The 21,416-nt window shown below is 47.3% G+C and overlaps 1 protein-coding gene across 1 annotated transcript in view; it reads right to left on the minus strand.

The window, feature by feature from the left end:
- LOC134929601 (sodium-dependent neutral amino acid transporter B(0)AT3-like) overlaps window positions 1-21,416 on the minus strand; it is a 219,403-nt gene that overhangs the window by 32,891 nt on the left and 165,096 nt on the right. Inside the window, exon 11 of the mRNA XM_063925188.1 lies at window positions 11,430-11,592. Coding sequence (XP_063781258.1) covers window positions 11,430-11,592 — 163 coding nt within the window. The remainder of the gene's footprint in view (window positions 1-11,429; window positions 11,593-21,416) is intronic.

Below are 21,416 nucleotides of genomic sequence, written 5' to 3' on the forward strand. Positions count from 1 at the left end.
TCTTTTTTAGTATTGAAGATGTACTATTTCTGCCAGATCTAGGAACCAATCTGATTGCCATTAGAGTGCTGGAGAAGAAGGAATACAATGTATCTCTTGATTACTGCAATCTGTAGATGAATGACTATTAGCAGTACCTAGATTCTCCCTAATTTCATCAGGGTGATGAGCTTTCAGCGGGATCCGGTCAGGATTCCGATGGTCAGGATCTCGGATGTCAAAATACTGATGCAGAGATCCCGACACAGCTAAGAAGACCAGAAATCCAAATGAGATCAGAATCCAAGCGTCGGAATACAGTCACTCGGATTCCCGATCGTTCCAATTCTGGCACGCAGGACAGATAAGCCGCGGGAGGGGGTGGGGGAGGGTTCATAGGTTAGATATAGGCTGTGGGGGGAGAGTTAGGGTTAGGCTGTGGGAAGAGAGGTTAGGTTTAGGCTGTCGGGAGGGGTGGTTAGGGCTAAGCACCCCTGGGGAGGGTTAGAGTTAGGCTGCGAGAGGTGAGGTTTAAGTTTAGGCTGCGGGAAGGGAGGGTAAGGGTTAGGCTGTGGGAGGGGAGGGTTAGGGGGGCATTGGTGGAAGGTAAGTATACTTACCTTCTCCCTGTCGGGATGCCGCAGTCATATTCTGACCACCGGCATTCCAACCCCTTTCAGTTTGCAGCTCCAAATCTATGGAACTCACTGCCACACACAGCTTGAAAGGAGGTAACCAAGAAAATAAGAATTTACTCACCGGTAATTCTATTTCTCGTAGTCCGTAGTGGATGCTGGGAACTCCGTAAGGACCATGGGGAATAGCGGGCTCCGAAGGAGGCTGGGCACTCTAGAAAGATTTAGGACTACCTGGTGTGCACTGGCTCCTCCCACTATGACCCTCCTCCAAGCCTCAGTTAGGACACCGTGCCCGGACGAGCAGACATAATAAGGAAGGATTTAGAATCCCGGGTAAGACTCTTACCAGCCACACCAATCACACCGTACAACTCGTGATACTATATCCAGTTTGACAGTATGAAAAACAACTGAGCCTCTCAACAGATGGCTCAACAATAACCCTTTAGTTAACAATAACTATTTACAAGTATTGCAGACAATCCGCACTTGGGATGGGCGCCCAGCATCCACTACGGACTACGAGAAATAGAATTACCGGTGAGTAAATTCTTATTTTCTCTAACGTCCTAGTGGATGCTGGGAACTCCGTAAGGACCGTGGGGATTACACCAAAGCTCCCAAACGGGCGGGAGAGTGCGAATGACTCTGTAGCACCGAATGAGAGAACTCCAGGTCCTCCTCAGCCAGGGTATCAAATTTGTAGAATTTTGCAAATGTGTTTGCCCCTGACCAAGTAGCTGCTCGGCAAAGTTGTAAAGCCGAGACGCCTCGGGCAGCCGCCCAAGATGAGCCCACCTTCCTTGTGGAATGGGCATTTACAGATTTTGGCTGTGGCATTCCTGCCTCAGAATGTGCAAGCTGAATTGTACTACAAATCCAGCGAGCAATAAACTGCTTAGAAGCAGGAGCACCCAGCTTGTTGGGTGCATACAGGATAAACAGCGAGTCAGATTTTCTGACTCCAGCCGTCCTGGAAACATATATTTTCAGGGCCCTGACAACGTCTAGCAACTTGGAGTCCTCCAAATCCTTAGTAGCCGCAGGCACCACAATAGGCTGGTTCAGGTGAAACGCTGACACCACCTTAGGGAGAAACTGGGGACGAGTCCTCAATTCTGCCCTATCCATATGGAAAATCAGATAAGGGCTTTTACATGATAAAGCCGCCAATTCTGACACTCGCCTGGCTGAAGCCAAGGCCAATAACATGACCACTTTCCACGTGAGATATTTCAGATCCACGGTTTTTAGTGGCTCAAACCAATGTGATTTTAAGAAACTCAACATCACGTTGAGATCCCAAGGTGCCACAGGAGGCACAAATGGGGGATGAATATGCAGCACTCCTTTCACAAATGTCTGAACTTCAGGTACTGAAGCTAGTTCTTTTTGAAAGAAAATCGACAGAGCCGAGATCTGTACTTTAATGGAGCCTAGTTTTAGGCCCATATTCACCCCTGCTTGCAGGAAATGCAGAAATCGACCCAGTTGAAATTCCTCTGTTGGGGCCTTTTTGGCCTCGCACCATGCAACATATTTCCGCCATATGCGGTGATAATGCTTTGCCGTAACATCTTTCCTGGCCTTAATAAGCGTAGGAATGACTTCTTCCGGAATACCCTTTTCCTTTAGGATCCGGTGTTCAACCGCCATGCCGTCAAATGCAGCCGCGTTAAGTCTTGGAACAGACAGGGCCCCTGTTGTAGCAGGTCCTGTCTGAGCGGTAGAGGCCACGGGTCCTCTGAGAGCATCTCTTGAAGTTCCGGGTACCACGCTCGTCTTGGCCAATCCAGAACCACGAGAATGGTGTTTACTCCTCGCTTTCTTATTATTCTCAATACCTTTGGTATGAGAGGCAGAGGAGGGAACACATAAACCGACTGGTACACCCACGGTGTCACTAGAGCGTCCACAGCTATCGCCTGAGGGTCCCTTGACCTGGCGCAATATCTCTTTAAACTTTTTGTTGAGGCAGGACGCCATCATGTCCACCTGTGGTTTTTCCCAACGGTTTACCAGCATCTGGAAGACTTCTGGATGAAGCCCCCACTCTCCCGGGTGGAGGTCGTGTCTGCTGAGGAAGTCTGCTTCCCAGTTGTCCACTCCCGGAATGAACACTGCTGACAGTGCTAGTACATGATTCTCCGCCCATCGGAGAATTCTTGTGGCTACCGCCATCGCCATCCTGCTTCTTGTGCCGCCCTGTCGATTTACATGGGCGACTGCCGTGATGTTGTCTGACTGGATCAGCACCGGCTGGTGTAGGAGCAGGGATTTTGCTTGACTTAGGGCATTGTAGATGGCCCTTAGTTCCAGAATATTTATGTGAAGGGAAGTCTCCTGACTCGACCATAGTCCTTGGAAGTTTCTTCCCTGTGTGACTGCCCCCCAGCCTCGAAGGCTGGCATCCGTGGTCACCAGGACCCAGTCCTGTATGCCGAACCTGCGGCCCTCTAGAAGATGGGCACTCTGCAGCCACCACAGTAGCGACACCCTGGTTCTTGGAGACAGGGTTATCAAGCGATGCATCTGAAGATGCGATCCGGACCACTGGTCCAACAGGTCCCACTGAAAGATTCTGGCATGGAACCTGCCGAAGGGAATTGCTTCGTAAGAAGCCACCATCTTTCCCAGGACCCGCATGCAGCGATGCACTGATACCTGTTTTGGTTTCAGGAGGTCTCTGACTAGAGATGACAACTCCCTGGCTTTCTCCTCCGGGAGAAACACTTTTTTTTTTTTTTGGACTGTATCCAGAATCATACCCAGGAACAATAGTCGTGTCGTCGGAACCAGCTGTGACTTTGGGATATTCAGAATCCAGCCGTGCTGGTGCAGCACCTCCTGAGATAGTGCTACTCCCACCAACAACTGTTCCTTGGACCTCGCTTTTATTAGGAGATCGTCCAAGTACGGGATAATTAAAACTCCCTTTTTTCGAAGGAGTATCATCATTTCCGCCATCACCTTGGTAAATACCCTCGGTGCCGTGGACAGTCCAAACGGCAGCGTCTGGAATTGGTAATGGCAATCCTGTACCACAAATCTGAGGTACTCCTGGTGAGGATGGTAAATGGGGACATGCAAGTAAGCATCCTTGATGTCCAGGGATACCATGTAATCCCCCTCGTCCAGGCTCGCAATAACCGCCCTGAGCGATTCCATCTTGAACTTGAATTTTTTTATGTATGTGTTCAAGGATTTCAAATTTAAAATGGGTCTCACCGAACCGTCCGGTTTCGGTACCACAAATAGTGTGGAATAGTAACCCCGGCCTTGTTGAAGTAGGGGTACCTTGATTATCACCTGCTGGGAATACAGCTTGTGAATTGCCGCTAGCACCGCCTCCCTGTCTGAGGGAGCAATCGGCAAGGCAGATTTTAGGAACCGGTGGGGTGGAGACGCCTCGAATTCCAGTTTGTACCCCTGAGATACTATTTGAAGGATCCAGGGATCCACCTGTGAGCGAGCCCACTGATCGCTGAAATTCTTGAGGCGGCCCCCCATCGTACCTGGCTCCGCCTGTGGAGCCCCACCGTCATGCGGCGGACTTGGAAGAAGAAGCGGGGGAGGACTTTTGCTCCTGGGAACCTGCTGTTTGTTGCAGTCTTTTTCCCCTACCTCTGCCTCTGGACAGAAAGGACCCGCCTTTTCCACGCCTGTTTTTCTGGGTCCGAAAGGACTGAACCTGATAAAACGGCGCCTTCTTAGGCTGCGAGGGGACATGGGGTAAAAATGCTGACTTCCCAGACGTTGCTGTGGAAACTAGGTCCGAGAGACCATCCCCAAATAATTCCTCACCCTTATATGGTAACACTTCCATGTGCTTTTTTGAATCTGCATCTCCTGTCCACTGGCGAGTCCATAAGCCTCTCCTAGCAGAAATGGACAATGCACTTACTTTAGATGCCAATTGGCAGATTTCCCTTTGTGCATCTCTCATATATAAGACTGAGTCTTTTATATGGTCTATGGTTAACAGGATCGTGTCTCTGTCTAATGTGTCAATATTTTCTGACAGTTTATCTGACCACGCAGCGGCAGCACTGCACATCCAAGTTGACGCAATAGCTGGCCTAAGTATAATGCCTGTGTGTGTATATACAGACTTCAGGATCGCCTCCTGCTTTCTATCAGCAGGTTCCTTGAGGGCGGCCGTATCCGGAGACGGTAGTGCCACCTTTTTAGACAAACGTGTGAGCGCTTTATCCACTCTAGGGGGTGTTTCCCAACGTGACCTATCCTCTGGCGGGAAAGGGAACGCCATTAGTACCTTCTTAGGAATTACCAATTTTTTATCAGGGAAAGCCCACGCTTCTTCACACACTTCATTTAATTCATCTGATGGGGGAAAAACTACGGGTAGTTTTTTCTCTCCAAACATAATACCCTTTTTAGTGGTACCAGTAGTTATATCAGAAATGTTTAACACCTCTTTCATTGCCTCAATCATACAGTGAATGGCCTTAGTGGGCATCAGGTTTGACTCATCGTCGTCGACACTGGTGTCAGTATCCGTGTCGACATCTGGGTCTGCTTGAGGTAGCGGGCGTTTTAGAGCCCCTGACGACCCATGCGACGCCTGGGCAGGCACGAGCTGAGAAGTCGGCTGTCCCACATTTGGCATGTCGTCGATTTTCTTATATAAGGAGTCTATACGTGCACTCATTACTTTCCATAAGCCCATCCACTCAGGTGTCTGCCCCGCAGGGGGTGACATCCCTTCTAAAGGCATCTGCTCCGCCTCCACATCATTATCCTCATCAAACATGTCGACACAGCCGTACCGACACACCGCACACACACAAGGAATGCTCCGAATGAGGACAGGACCCACAAAAGCCCTTTGGGGGGACAGAGTGAGAGTATGCCAGCACACACCAGAGCGCTATATAATGCAGGGACTAACTAAGTTATGTCCCCTATAGCTGCTTTTTTATATTATATATGTATTGCGCCCAAATTTAGTGCCCCCCCTCTCTGTTTTTACCCTGTTTTGAAGTGTAGACTGCAGGGGAGAGCCAGGGAGCTTCCTTCCAGCGGATCTGTGAAGGAGAAATGGCGCCAGTGTCTCTGAGGGAGATAGCTCCGCCCCTTTTCCGCGGCCTATTCTCCCGCTTTTTTCTGGATTCTGGCAGGGGAATTTACCACATATATAGCCTCTAGGGCTATATATTGTGGTATTTTTGCCAGCCAAGGTGTTTTTATTGCAGCTCAGGGCGCCCCCCCCCCCCCCCCCAAGCGCCCTGCACCCTCAGTGACCGGAGTGTGAAGTGTGCATGAGGAGCAATGGCGCACAGCTGCAGTGCTGTGCGCTACCTTGGTGAAGACTGATGTCTTCTGCCGCCGATTTTCCGGACCTCTTCTTGCTTCTGGCTCTGTAAGGGGGACGGCGGCGCGGCTCCGGGACCGAACACCAAGGACTGGGCCTGCGGTCGATCCCTCTGGAGCTAATGGTGTCCAGTAGCCTAAGAAGCCCAATCCGGCTGCAAGCAGGCGAGTTCGCTTCTTCTCCCCTTAGTCCCTCGCTGCAGTGAGCCTGTTGCCAGCAGGTCTCACTGAAAATAAAAAACCTAAAATTATACTTTCTATCTAAGGGCTCAGGAGAGCCCCTAGTGTGCATCCAACCTCGGCCGGGCACGAAATCTAACTGAGGCTTGGAGGAGGGTCATAGTGGGAGGAGCCAGTGCACACCAGGTAGTCCTAAATCTTTCTAGAGTGCCCAGCCTCCTTCGGAGCCCGCTATTCCCCATGGTCCTTACGGAGTTCCCAGCATCCACTAGGACGTTAGAGAAACGTAATTACTTCTTGTTTACCATCATCTTATTTAAATGAAGACACAGGATAAATTATTGTAATATATTAACACAATATATTACTATAATGTATTCATCCTGATGGAAAAAACAAAAATACCCTGCTACATTAAGTATACCCATTGGTATTATAAGAATGAACTCACTGTTAAAATGCACCCCCCCCCCCGCCCCCCAAAGCACTCATCCAGCAGTTTCTTACCCCCCCCCCCCCCCAAAAAAAAAAAAAAAAACTACATGGCCGTTGTGCTCACCCAGAGGCTCTCTCCCCTCTCCCCAGTAAACTCACCAGCAAAACTCCTCACTCGAAGCTCGGCACTCAGCAGCAGCACGGACAAGCTGAGGAGGACAGCGCGAGAGCTGGGGTGCGGGAGGTGGAGCTAAGAGGACTGGAGGAGACTGCACTGAATGAACGCTTAGTGCGGCCAGCAAACACAGTACCCTACCGTGGCTCTGGCATTAGTGAGCTTCTGCTCATGTGCAGAAGCTCAGATTGTGGCGGCCATGCGTGGGGTGAGAATGGCCAATGCGGGGAGCAGGGGACCCGGCTCCCCGGGATCTGATCCGGGGTCCCGGCATCCCAATCCGCCGCTGCTATGAGGGCATGGCCAGTGCTCTATGAGCTGCTGGCATGACCCTTGCACCTCTGTCTCTAGTGAGTAGACACTGTATAACAGCATCTATTCAGCGCTGCTCTGCTAGGCAGAGCAGTGACTGACAGGTAGCTCCCAACTGCCCCCGCCCCCTCCGCGGGACATTGTGGGGGGGTTTTATGTGTCTGTAAAAATAATTTATATATATATATATATATATATATATATATATATATATATATTCGGGACTAATATCATTCTCCATTTTTTCATGATTGGGGAATTTATGGGGGATATTCCAAGTTGATTGCAGCATCAAATTTGTTGCAGTGTAAAAATAAAGCAGCCAGTATATACCCTGCACGGAAACAAAATGCAGTGTAAAAATAAAGCAGCCAGTATATACCCTGCACGGAAACAAAATAACCCACCCAAATCTAACTCTCTCTGCAAATGTTATATCTGCCCCCCCCCCTGCAGTGCACATGGTTTTACCCAACTGCTAGCAAATTTCATGCTGCGATCATCTCGGAATTACCCCCTATATTCATTGCAGATTTCTGGAGAAAAACTGTCTTTTTCTGTGAAAACCAAAGAAACTCAGTTAGGAGTTACGAATTACTTTAAGGTTCATATCACATAAAAGATAACTTGAAGTGTATATTTCTTCTATGCTCTATGTGAGTTATGGTATGCTATTGACATGAACATTCTTGGGTGGAGGGCCTATCTCTACCCAAAAAAGAAACTATGTGCACAGAATTTTTTTATTTCACTGTGAGTGGGGTACGCTTTAATTTATATTTAGACACCCTTCAGAGTTCACCACAGTGAAGACCTTCCTGTTTATACTTTTATACTTGTGCGCAAAGATAATACTACACATTGGATATTTCTTCTTTTTATCTACACATGGTACACATATGTTGTGGAAATCTGAAGAGAGAATGTATTCTATGGTGAAAGCCAAAGAAACCCAGATAAGAGTAAAAAAAAACTATTATTCCAGTGAGTGTGGTACGCAAGACCTCTAGTCCACATTAATTTAAAGATACCTTGATGTGGTTATCTTCACTGTAATTTATGTGAGTCATGGTACACTATCAATTGTGAAAGTCTTCGATGAAGTGTTCATCACTACATTAAAGAAACCTTTATAGGCACAGATCCACTCTCTTTATTTTGAGTGGGGTATGCTTTGTCCTTCAGTCAATTAATAAATTTTCCACAATGTTATTTATTCACAAAGACAATACTACACATTATTCTCTTATTATTTTTTTCACATGATATGTGGATACTTGAAACAAGTGAAAAGAACAACATAAGAAGTAAACAGGAAACGAAGATTAACACCAAAGGAACATATTTATATATTTATCTATTTTTCTTTTCACGCTTTGTTTTGATGTTTTCACTTATGACACATATGTTTTAAGTGTATAGCGCCCATGATTGTGCCATTTCCTCATACCACATTTTGTATGTATTCCATAATTTACTGGAAGGTGACAGTATATGAAATGTGGGTGGCTTTAAAGATGTCTATTGAAGACAAAGGCTTAATGAGAAGAATCAACCTGAGGTGCACTCTGTACGGAACTAAGCTGACTGCATAAATGTATAAATAAGATAAGATGCTGTCTATCTCTGAGCAATTGACATCTATGATCATCCAAGTGGACAACATAAAGGTTGCAATTATGATGCTGCATAATCTTACGCCAGAATATGTTTTTCTAGTAGTAGCTTTGGGGTCGTGCGCTGCCAAGCTGTCAGTGAAGATTGACAGCTTTACATTTTGCACTTACTTCAGTTTCAAGAGCACATTCTTCTTGAGACCAATGCTGAGAGTTCGGCCTTGCTATCACAGGGTGCAGAACTCGAAAGCCCAAGTACAAGAGCTTCAAGTGTCACAAAATGTGACATAAGACCTCAGAATGTAGAGCAAGTGAACTGAGTGATTCATCATAAAGAAAATATGACAGAAGGAATAAGCAACATTAAAGGCAGTCTACAGTCATGCAAAGATTGCTTAGAGACAGTTCAAGTTGTTAAAATCATGTGATCCTGTAAATGTCAGGGGAATAAGAGTCAAATGGGTCATTTTACTAAGCCTTGGATGGAGATAGTGTGGACAGAGATAAAGCACCAGCCAATCAGTGTCTAACAGCCATGTTACAGGCTGGGTTTGAAAAATGACAGTTAAGAGCTGATTGGCTAGAACTTGATCTCCGTCCACTTTATGTCCATCTAAGGCTTATTAAATAGACCCCAAAGTCCTAAATGGCACGAACGTTAGGACAATTACTGTACTTTGTTCTTGAGGATCAAGTGTGAAACAGTTGTCACAGACATTGAAGATTTACTATTTCTGCCAGATCTAGGAACCAATCTGATTGCCATTAGAGTGCTGGAGAAGAAGGAATACAACGTATCTCTGGATTACTGCAATCTGTAGATGAATGACTATTAGCAGTACCTAGATTCTCCCTAATTTCATCAGGGTGATGAGCTTTCAGCGGGATATGGTCAGGATTCCGATGGTCAGGATCTCGGATGTCAAAATACTGATGCAGAGATCCTGACACAGCTAAGAAGACCGGAAATCCAAATGAGATCAGAATCCAAGCGTCGGAATACAGACACTCGGATTCCCGATCGTTCCAATTCTGGCACGCAGGACAGATAAGCCGCGGGAGGGGGTGGGGGAGGGTTCATAGGTTAGGTATAGGCTGTGGGGGGAGAGTTAGGGTTAGGCTGTGGGAAGAGAGGTTAGGTTTAGGCTGTCGGGAGGGGTGGTTAGGGCTAAGCACCCCTGGGGAGGGTTAGAGTTAGGCTGCGAGAGGTGAGGTTTAAGTTTAGGCTGCGGGAAGGGAGAGTAAGGGTTAGGCTGTGGGAGGGGAGGGTTAGGGGGGCATTGGTGGAAGGTAAGTATACTTACCTTCTCCCTGTCGGGATGCCGCAGTCATATTCTGACCACCGGCATTCCAACCCCTTTCAGTTTGCAGCTCCAACTCTATGGAACTCACTGCCACACACAGCTTGAAAGGCCTCCACTCTAGAATACTTCAAAACAGACCAAGACTTACCTGTTTTCTTAAGCATTTCAGTAATGTCCTTTTAATAAAAAAAAAAAAAAATACAACCCAAATGCTTAGTGTTGTACTTACATGTTAAGCTTATTTTGTATTGTGCTGTAAATGCAAAATGTAAAGCACTTTGAGCAGGGACATGAGGCAGCATTTTAGTGTCACCACTCAGAGGGTGACACCCTAGTGTGGCCCGCACCTCCCTAGTGATGACAATGACTTTGAGTCCTATTGGGAAAAAGGGCTTTATAGATAAAATTATTATTATTAGTATTATTATTATTATAGTCTAAATCGCAGAGGCACAGCGGCTCTGATTCATTGATGGATGCAGTAGCATAGTAGCTACAGTATGTCTTTATACGCAGCTACTGTGCTAAATTATTCTAATGCAGCAGGACTGGTCTTGTGCAAATGGATGCCTTCTTGCTGCTTCCAGATAGTGTATTATGGGCCTAATTTAGAGTTGATCGTAGCTACGATCATTTACTCTGACATGCGGGGGGACATCCAGCATGGGGCTAGTCCACCCCACATGTTAGGCCCTTTCCCTCCCGCACAAGTACAAAAGCATCGCACAGCGGCAATGCTTTTGTAGTTGACAAGTAGCTCCCTACCTGCGCAGCTCCAGCGTGCTGGCAGGAAGCTACTTGTCACATTCCGGGTCGCAGCAGCTTCGTGTGATGTCACACAGCCGCCGCGGCCCGCACCCCGCAGGGTCCGGGCACACCTGCATTGCCCGGACCGCGCCCCCAAAACGGCGGCCAAACACTGCCAGTCCGCACCCTCCAGCCCAGCGAACGCCTCTACCTGTCAATCAGGCAGAGGTGATCGCTGGGCTGAGATGCAGATAGCATCTCTGGCATGCGCTGGGGCACTGCGGCGCTGGGGCATGCGCAGTTCAGACCTGATCGCCCGCTGTGCGAAAACAGCAGCGATCAGGTCTGAATTAGACCCCATGTGCGCATGTGGTCAAGTATGTGGGGTGTTGCTGGTTCGCTAGGGTAGATGTGAGGCTACAACTGGCAAGCCAGGGATAGCTGTGAAGGAAAGGGGCGGATATATATATATATATATATATATATATATATATAAAACAACATTTTTTCTGCATAAACAATAGATAGGGAATATCTACGAATACAGCAAATCACAACGACTCATGTCAAGGTATCTGAAAAAGGTAACAGCTGATTTTGGCACAAGGTGTCGCTGTAAGTACCATAACCATAGAGTGAACTCACATTGTCTAACAGTTAAGCTGCATGACATTTCATTTTATATTAGTATAATTAAATATTTACTTACATAGTTAGGATTCCAAGTTTCATAGGTCAAAGGAGTTGAAAACTGAACAACTACATATGAAAAGAATACAGCTACCATTAGTAATGGACTTAAAAATCTCCATGTTGCCTGCCAGTAAATATTTGGACGCCTCCCGGTCATCCATTTTATATCTTCACTGAACCTGGATAAACAAAATGTTATAAAATGCAATTATTCAATAGCAAACAAGTTGCAAACTCATCACATGTTTCATTTATCTATCTAAATACAGAATATTAAAGGAATTTGAGACACAATAAAGTTAAGGTAGTCATAGCAGTGCCGTAACTAGACATTTTAGCGCTGTGTGCAAGAAACAGCATCGGCGCCCCCTCCTTCCCATATACAAAACAGGGTTAGTGCGCGCCCTCAAAAATATGGGAGCATGACTTTATGGGGAAGGGGCGTGGCCACAGAGATCTATTTTATATCCCCATATGTATAATAGGGACAGTGCGCGCCGTAGTCACATTACACCACACAGTAGCGCCCAATAGTCACATTACACAGCACAGTAGCACCCGATAGTCACATTACACCACACAGTAGCGCCCGATAGTCACATTACTGCACAGTAGTGCCCGATAGTCACATTACACATTATATATACACATACATATACACACACACACACAAACACAGAATATTTACAAACAAGTTTTCAATCTCAGTGGGTATTGGATTAAGGTTCAGTTTGTGCAGGTTTTTTTTTTTTTTTTACAAAATCTCTACACACAGTAAGTTATCTAAAATGTTACTGAGAGAGATAGTTTAAAATGACCAATGACAACGCTAGTCAAATTATTCACAGCCTGGTACTACATACCCACATAAGCAGCCATTTCATGTGAGTCTGGACGAGGGAGGGGAGGGAGGGAGAGACTTCACTCGTGCTCAGAGCAGCAGCCGTCTCCTCTACAGGACCTGGAAGGTACAGTGCAGGGAGAGCAGGAGGAGGGGGGCAGAGCAGAGCATGGGGGAAGAGAGGGAGACTCGTCTCACAGTCACAGACTGTCCAGCAGCAGCGCTTCCTGCTGTGCGTGTAATGTATATTAGCAGCGCTGCCTCCGGCAGGGAAGGAGCCGGGCGCAGCGCTACTAATATACATTAGATGCACAGCAGGCAGCGCTGCAGCTTAGGCGGCCAATCAGTGTGGATGCAGTGTGGTGCGCCCACAGAGACACTGCGCTGTGTGCAATGCCCCATCCGCCCACACCTAGTTACGGCTCTGAGTCATAGTAAGGAGGGTCAGACATGTGAGCAGAAATATACTGGATACTTTGAAAACAAAGAAATATAAAATATGTTCTGACCTTCTTCTGTGCCCAAACAGTAGCCACTATGAGATTATATATGATTGTTCTATACATCAATTTACAAGTACCAAGGAAACTGTTCTCTGTGCTAGTCTAGACAATACAACAAATTTCCCAAGCCCTCACCTTAAAAAAACTACTATTGGGCTCCAAAGTTGTCTGGTCAAACTCTCCACACATAATGTGCTCCTAATATGATAGACTGACACATTCCAAACAGAGCCGGCCCTAACCAATATGATGCCCTAGGCAAGATTTTGGCTGGTGCCTCCTAGCACTGCCGCTAGTTCTACCTCTGACCCTGCACCCCTTTGCCAGCACCATCACCCCTCACTCATAGCAGTACTCATATTGTTGTTCCCATCCCCTATGTCACGATCCTGACTGTAGTTCTCGTATTTGGTGACTTACCCCTGCCATCTGTCCTGGATCCTGTGCCGTTTTTGATCACCGAGATAAACAGCTTGTCAGCACCATGAGTTTCCTGAGTTCTCTGCCTGGAAGGTAATAGTTAACGAGCTCCACCTGTGGTGATCTTCTGTGTGAGTCTGAATTCAGCAATCTGAAGTTTAGGCCTAAAAGCCAGCATCCTCTGTTTGCAGAAGATCAGGCTTCAGTGTTTTCTCGGCCTACTAGGCCTCGCTCCACTTCACAGCCTAGTCTAGAGTACTCACATTACAGTGACTGTTCACCTGACCCAGAGCTGTCCAATCGTGTGCCAGCTCTGAATCACCTGACACTGCTCACCAATCACCAAGGACCAGGAAGTATAAGTCTGAAGGCTGGAGTTGGAAACTCTGCCAGTTCCTCGTGTCACACACAGCTTTGTGTGAGCTTTGAAGCTGAGCTCCCTAAAGGTAACCCTTGTACTTTAGTTCCTGTGAAAACTCTGTTCCTTTGTTACCCAGTTTGGTTTACATTTGTATTGCCACTGATATTCACTATTTCCACGAGTCTCAACTGAAAACCACAGTTGCAGTGTTTCATCTTAAAGGCACAGTACAGTATTCCATAGTCTCAACTGAAAACCACAGTTGCAGTGTTTCATCTTAAAGGCACAGTACAAGATTCCATAGTCTCAACTGAAAACCACAGCTGCAGTATTCTACCGTCACAGCCGCAGGGTTCTTCAGCCTCGTACTAGAGTTACAGCCACAGTCATCGTTCTGCTTACAGTTGCATCGCAGTCTCACCGGTAACCAGCCCGGTTATCAGTCTCACTAGTAACCAGTCCATCTTACTACCTTGCCAGTAACCTTGAGTACATAAGCACTTACTCCTGTGACACTATATCCAGTACAGTCTCACCTATACATTCATCATCCTGCTATCAAAGTCCCTGGTGATCCAGTGGTCAGGATACGGCTTCCTCTGCCGAGGCCCGGGTTCGATCCCCGGTCAGGGATTGCTCCTTCTTCTCACTGATTCCTACAGACCAGCCTAATATTCACATAGTCCTCCGATTGCCCGCACAGACTTCACTAACACCGGGTTCACAAAACCACAGTCATGACAGTAGGAACTTGCCACATGGACCCGGCCGAAAGTGTTTGTCTGATGCAGGACCTCCTAAGCAATATTGCAGGATGCTTGGAGGGTTTGGAGTTGACTCAGCATCAATTGGCTCAGTGTCTGCAGCGGAATTCATTCTCCAGAGATTCTCTGACCTTCTGCACTAAGACTTCTGACCAACTGCAGATTTTCTACCAGATATTATTACAGTTACAAGAACTTTTGTCTAGTATTCTTTCTGTGATGCCTGATCTCTTCAGGAATACTACCAAAGTTGTTGATCCTGTTTTGTCCCATCCAGTTAATAAAGTCTCTTCCTCTGTGCAAGGAAAAGTTGTTCATCAGAGCTATCCACGGCTCAAGCTCTCTGAAGCTGAACGTCAGCGGCGTAGGGAGCTACACCTCTGTCTTTACTGTGGAAATTCCGGTCATTTTGTTAAAGACTGCATTCTTCGCAAGCCAAGGAATGGTGACAAATCTCAGTATCATAGTACTCATGTCTACAAGTCATCCACAGTAGCCGATCCTGCTACTGCTGACGGGGGTATCAAGAAGGCTACTATGAACGAGACTCAAATTTATGACTGGGGTCCGGTGATTAAAAGACCTTATCCCAAGTTGGGTGTCCAGAGAAGAATGTTCAAGCCATTTAGAGTCACAGAGGAGTCCGTGTGTCCAGCCCCAGGAGGGGCGTCTTCAGAGCGTCCAGCCCCAGGAGGGGGGTCTTCAGAGCATCCAGCCCAAGGAGGGGTGTCCGTGTCTACAGCCCAGGGAGGGGCGTCCGTGTCTACAGCCCAAGGAGGGGCATCCGTGTCTACAGCCCAAGGAGGGGCATCCGTGTCTACAGCCCAAGGAGGGGCGTCCGTGTCTACAGCCCAAGGAGGGGCGTCCATGTCTACAGCCCAAGGAGGGGCGTCCGTGTCTTCAGCCCCAGGAGGGGGTTCTTCAGAGTGTCCAGCCCCAGGAGGGGGTTCTTCAGAGTTTCCAGCCCAAGGAGGGGGTTATTCAGAGTGTCCAGCCCCAGGAGGGGTTTATTCAGAGTGTCCAGCCCCAGTGAAGGGTTCAGAGCGTGTAGCCCGAGTGAGGGGTTCAGAGCGTCCAGCCCCAGTGAGGGGTTCAGAGGATCCAGCCCCAGGGAGTCTTCAGAGCGCTGCCCAGCCAGAGAGTCTTCAGAGCGCTGCCCAGCCAGAGAGTCTTCAGAGCGCTGCCCAGCCAGAGAGTCTTCAGAGCGCTGCCCAGCCAGAGAGTCTTCAGAGCGCTGCCCAGCCAGAGAGTCTTCAGAGCGCTGCCCAGCCAGAGAGTCTTCAGAGCGCTGCCCAGCCAGAGAGTCTTCAGAGCTCTGCCCAGCCAGAGAGTCTATAGAGCGCTGCCCAGCCAGAGAGTCTATAGAGCGCTGCCCAGCCAGAGAGTCTACAGAGCGCTGCCCAGCCAGAGAGTCTACAGAGCGCTGCCCAGCCCCGTGAAGTGGGGGCTCTTGCCTCAGCCCAGCCCCGTGAAATGGGGGCTCTTGCCTCAGCCCAGCCCCGTGAAGTGGGGGCTCTTGCCTTAGCCCAGCCCCGTGAAGTGGGGGCTCTTGCCTTAGCCCAGCCCCGTGAAGTGGGGGCTCTTGCCTTAGCCCAGCCCCGTGAAGTGGGGGCTCTTGCCTCAGCCCAGCCCCGTGAAGAGGGGGCTCTTGCCTCAGCCCAGCCCCGTGAAGAGGGGGCTCTTGCCTCAGCCCAGCCCCGTGAAGAGGGGGCTCTTGCCTCAGCCCAGCCCCGTGAAGAGGGGGCTCCTGCCTCAGCTCAGCCCCGTGAAGAGGGGGCTCCTGCCTCAGCTCAGCCCCGTGAAGAGGGGGCTCCTGCCGGTCCAGCAATACTCCAGGCCCTGCCTGGTCAGTCCGTCCCGGTTCCAGCCGGTCCAGCAATACTCCAGGCCCTGCCTATTCAGTCCGTCCCGGTTCCAGCCGGTCCAGCAATACTCCAGGGCCAGCCTGGTCAGTCCGTCCCGGTTCCATCCGGTCCAGCGATACTCCAGGACCAGCCTGGTCAGTCTCCTTTGGCTCCAGCCAATTCAAGTATCCTCGGATCCAATCCAGTCCTGCTCGTCCAGCCAAAGATTTCTCCAGTTTCAGTCTGTTCAAGCCCATCTGGACTCAAACCGATTCCAAGCATTGGTCCGAGTAAAGAACTTTTGTCAGTTGGTCCCAGTAAAGGACTTCCACCATCTAGTTCTAAAATTAGACTTCAGTCTGTCTCTGACTCTGTTTCCTTGTCTTCCAGCACTGAGTCCACAGCTTCCGCAGGGAATTCTAATATCTCATCTCCTTGATGTCGGGATAATTCTGCTGTAGCATCTAAAGTCAAGAAAAATACCAAGGCTATTGACCTAATGTCTGAATGTGTACCTCAGTCTAATGTTGTTTCAGTGGCATCTGTTTCCTTGAGTCCAATTTCATCCTCCACTCAGTCTTCAGAACATTCAGCCGATGCTCCGTTTTCTGACCCATCGTTTTCTGAGCAAGATAATGCCTTGATGAACCAATACATTAGGAATTTCAGGAATGCCAAGAATTGGAAAACAGTACAAAGACAACAGCCTGTTGATTTAAGAGTTGGTTATGTTTCCATTGATTCCACTCCAAGTTCCTTGTGTTGTTCTGAACTTGTTAATGCAGCTTACAAAATGCATGTAGTTACTCCCAAAGAAGACTGGTATCTTCCAATAGACTTGGACTCAGACTCTGAATTTGATCCAGTTTATGACGCTACTTCTTTCAGGCGAGGTCCCATGTTTTCTAAGGAAGTTTTTTCTTTACAGGAGATTCCGCTCTCCCAGGTCAAAACCAAATGTTCCCGGAAGAAGAAGAGGCATCAACGAAGGTCCTAAGTTCTTCTATATGAATTTCTCAAGTTCCTCTAAGACCAAAGATGGGTGTCCGGAGTCCACCCTTGAAGAGGGGGGTACTGTCACGATCCTGACTGTAGTTCTCGTATTTGGTGACTTACCCCTGCCATCTGTCCTGGATCCTATGCCGTTTTTGCTCACCGAGATAAACAGCTTTTCAGCACCATGAGTTTCCTGAGTTCTCTGCCTGGAAGGTAATAGTTAACGAGCTCCACCTGTGGTGATCTTCTGTGTGAGTCTGAATTCAGCAATCTGAAGTTTAGGCCTAAAAGCCAGCATCCTCTGTTTGCAGAAGTTCAGGCTTCAGTGTTTTCTCGGCTTACTAGGCCTCGCTCCACTTCACAGCCTAGTCTAGAGTACTCACATGACAGTGACTGTTCACCTGACCCAGAGCTGTCCAATCCTGTGCCAGCTCTGAATCACCTGACACTGCTCACCAATCACCAAGGACCAGGAAGTATAAGTCTGAAGGCTGGAGTTGGAAACTCTGCCAGTTCCTCGTGTCACACACAGCTCTGTGTGAGCTTTGAAGCTGAGCTCCCTAAAGGTAACCCTTGTACTTTAGTTCCTGTGAAAACTCTGTTCCTTTGTTACCCAGTTTGGTTTACATTTGTGTTGCCACTGATATTCACTATTTCCACGAGTCTCAACTGAAAACCACAGTTGCAGTGTTTCATCTTAAAGGCACAGTACAGTATTCCATAGTCTCAACTGAAAACCACAGTTGCAGTGTTTCATCTTAAAGGCACAGTACAAGATTCCATAGTCTCAACTGAAAACCACAGCTGCAGTATTCTACCGTCACAGCCGCAGGGTTCTTCAGCCTCGTACTAGAGTTACAGCCACAGTCATCGTTCTGCTTACAGTTGCATCGCAGTCTCATCGGTAACCAGCCCGGTTATCAGTCTCACTAGTAACCAGTCCATCTTACTACCTTGCCAGTAACCTTGAGTACATAAGCACTTACTCCTGTGACACTATATCCAGTACAGTCTCACCTATGCATTCATCATCTTGCTATCAAAGTCCCTGGTGATCCAGTGGTCAGGATACGGCTTCCTCTGCCGAGGCCCGGGTTCGATCCCCGGTCAGGGATTGCTCCTTCTTCTCACTGATTCCTACAGACCAGCCTAATATTCACATAGTCCTCCAATTGCCCGCACAGACTTCACTAACACCGGGTTCACAAAACCACAGTCATGACACCCTATGCTTGAAATAGGAACAGTGCGAACATTCGGCACACAGCTCAAAAAGGGGTGTGTTCTTGCTGGGAAGGGGCGTGGCCACAGAATAGTACCCCCAATTTTAAATTACGCCACACAGTAGTGCAACTGTATTCACATTTTATCAATTCAATAGTATCCCTTATTCATTTTACATCACACAGTAGTACCACTTTACCTTATATACGTTACTCCTCACAGTAGTGCCCCTTATTCACATTACATTGCACTGAATTGCCCCTTATTCACATTAGACCACACAGTACTGCCCTTTCTATACGTTACGCCACACAGTAGAGCACCTTATACACATAAGGCCACACATTAGCAATGCCTTTATACACATAATACCATACAATAATGCCCCTCACACATGACACACATTATTAATGTCCTTATAAACATAATGCACCTTACACATTATGCTAATCTTTACTAATGTCCTTATACACATAACGTCCCTTACACATATGCCGCACATTATTAATGTCCTTATACACATAATGACACACATTGGGGGTATTCAATTGTTTGAAAAGTCAGTTGGGTATCTGTTTTTTCCTATCTAATAGGAGAAAATAGACACCCAACCGACTTTTCAAACATTTGAATTCCACCCATAATGTCCCTTTCACATATGCTGCACATTTTTAATGCATTTATACACATGACACACATAATGTCCATTACACACATGCCGAACACTACAGCACAACCAACCCACCAGCACACAGCACTCACACTGTGACCTCTGCCTCTGCTTGGATACAGATGTGTCCTCATACATCTTGCCTCAGTACGCCATGCATCAGGAGATGCCTGCCGAGAGTCAGCTGCTAGCTCTGCTAACGTCAGGCATATTTTTTGACAAAAATGCAGCTTATTTGCATTACTATGTGACTAGGATGCACAAGCAGCTTCTGCTGATTAAAATGATATGCGACATGCCTATATTCTGTGTGCGATTGTGGCTGTATCTGTATACGAAATGCTATGTTACAGTGATTTCCAGGAAAACACTGTAATGTAGCCTTTTCGTATGCAGATACAGCCTCAGTCACACACAGAATATAGGCATGCCGCATATCATTTTAATCAGCAGAAGCTGCTTGTGCCCCTAGGCATACCAAATGCCCTAGGCATTTGCCTAGTTTGCCTAAGCCTAAGGCCGGCTCTGATTCCAAACAACCCTCTCAGTGGAATCTGGAGCACAATTGCTGTGGATGCAGGCTAAGGGCCAGATGAAGCTTTTACAGGGTCCAGGAGGGGCCATCCCCACGTGTCAGCATTGCCCCCAGGGAGTAGATCCATTTGGATGGGGGCTGTTGTTGGGGGGTAGGGGTGGGGGGGGGGGTCGATCACTGCAATCACCCCTCCTACAACACAACACTTTTTGCCTTGTTGCTGTACTATTAGCGGGACATCATGCAGCATACAGAGAGAGAGAGAGGAGACTGCTGCTGCTCCAGGTCCCTTCCCAGCCCAGCAGCATGTGCTGAGGTGCAGATGGTCCAAGGATGCTGCTGCCGTGAGCAGCAGCAGTCTTTTCTCTCCCTGCATGATGTCCTGCTGCCACTGTGCTGCTATATATTAACACACTGGTAGTAGACAGGTAGACACATCTGCAATATATTCCAGTCAGGCATAAGCAGGGGGGTTTCCGGTTGCCAAGAAACCCCCTCCCATTGGCGAGCATCTCAATTATGACAATAGCATCGGTATATAATACAAGTACTAGAGCTGCCACCACAACATGCAGTTCAATGGACGGAGTGGAGCTGCTGCACATGTCCAGTGGTAGCAACTTCTTTGTTGTGTGTGTGTGGATCTGAGTACACAATCAGTGAGTACACTGGACCAGAGAGTAACTGCCAGAAGAAGAGACAGGTGACATACTAAGAGGTGGGAGAATGTTTGTGTATTACTGAATATTTAACGTTTTTCCTGACCACTTATGTTATTTATATTAGTTAAATATGTTTATTCGGCCTTTATTATATCCCGTATATAGTGTTAATTATTAATGCTTTATTTCATGCACTATCCAGTGTATATAAAGACCAATGTTTATATATGTTTAGGGCCTATACCTGGTTCTTCTACAGCTCCACCAGACTCCCGCACTAGCTTCAATGTTACACAGAACAGGAAATTGTGGATTGCATTTGGAACCCCCCCTCTAGAAATCCTGTGTTTGCCCCTGTCAGATGTGGATGAGATGTGATAAATTTGCCCAAATTCGCATTACGATAATTTAATTTATTGCAAGGATATATCAATTATTGTATGTGGGGACAGAGCTTGTGAGGAAGCTCTTTCCCTGCTAATCCTCTTACTGAACTTATAGTATTTTTCATGCTGGCTGAAGGAGGGCTTGGAGGAGAATATTGTGAATACTCCTCCAATTGCCCCTTTTCACATTCTTTTACTAAAATTAGTATTGCTAAATATGCCTGTATAACACCACAATTTTTTATCTAGCATTATAAAGAGGAAGTACTGTCCATATGCAAAGTTATTGGCTGTTTTGCAATATACAAGGGAGTCGTTGCAGGGTTGATTGAGTCTGCTTTGTGGACAGATCTTGCATGTTTTTAACATTGCACATGTTCTGAAGTTGAGCACATATACTGTACAGATGTGTCCTGCTACATTTTTGCTTCACACGCCATGTAGCGCGCCCTGCTATTGGTGCCCTGCCGCTGCCTGGCGTTTTAAGTAATTTAATGTAACATAACATTGTAATGTAACGTACTGGGGCACTGGAAAAGCTGAAGAGTGTAACACAACTTTCTGTCTACTAGAAATACAGTATAGCTTTTCCTAAACTGCACAGCGCATGCATCCAATAACCAGTGCAGCTTTTGTAGCGCTTCCTGCTGATTGGCTGATGGAACCTGTCAATCATAACACTATACAGTAGTACTGAACTGCATTTTGTCATGAATGCAGAGCTGCAGTTGACCGTATAATAAAGGATTATATCAGTCCTGTGATTTCTAAGCGTGCATGTCTGCATTGGCCTGAAG

The sequence above is a fragment of the Pseudophryne corroboree genome, chromosome 5 (genome assembly GCF_028390025.1).
Source record: "Pseudophryne corroboree isolate aPseCor3 chromosome 5, aPseCor3.hap2, whole genome shotgun sequence".
Classification (NCBI taxonomy): Eukaryota; Metazoa; Chordata; class Amphibia; order Anura; family Myobatrachidae; genus Pseudophryne; species Pseudophryne corroboree.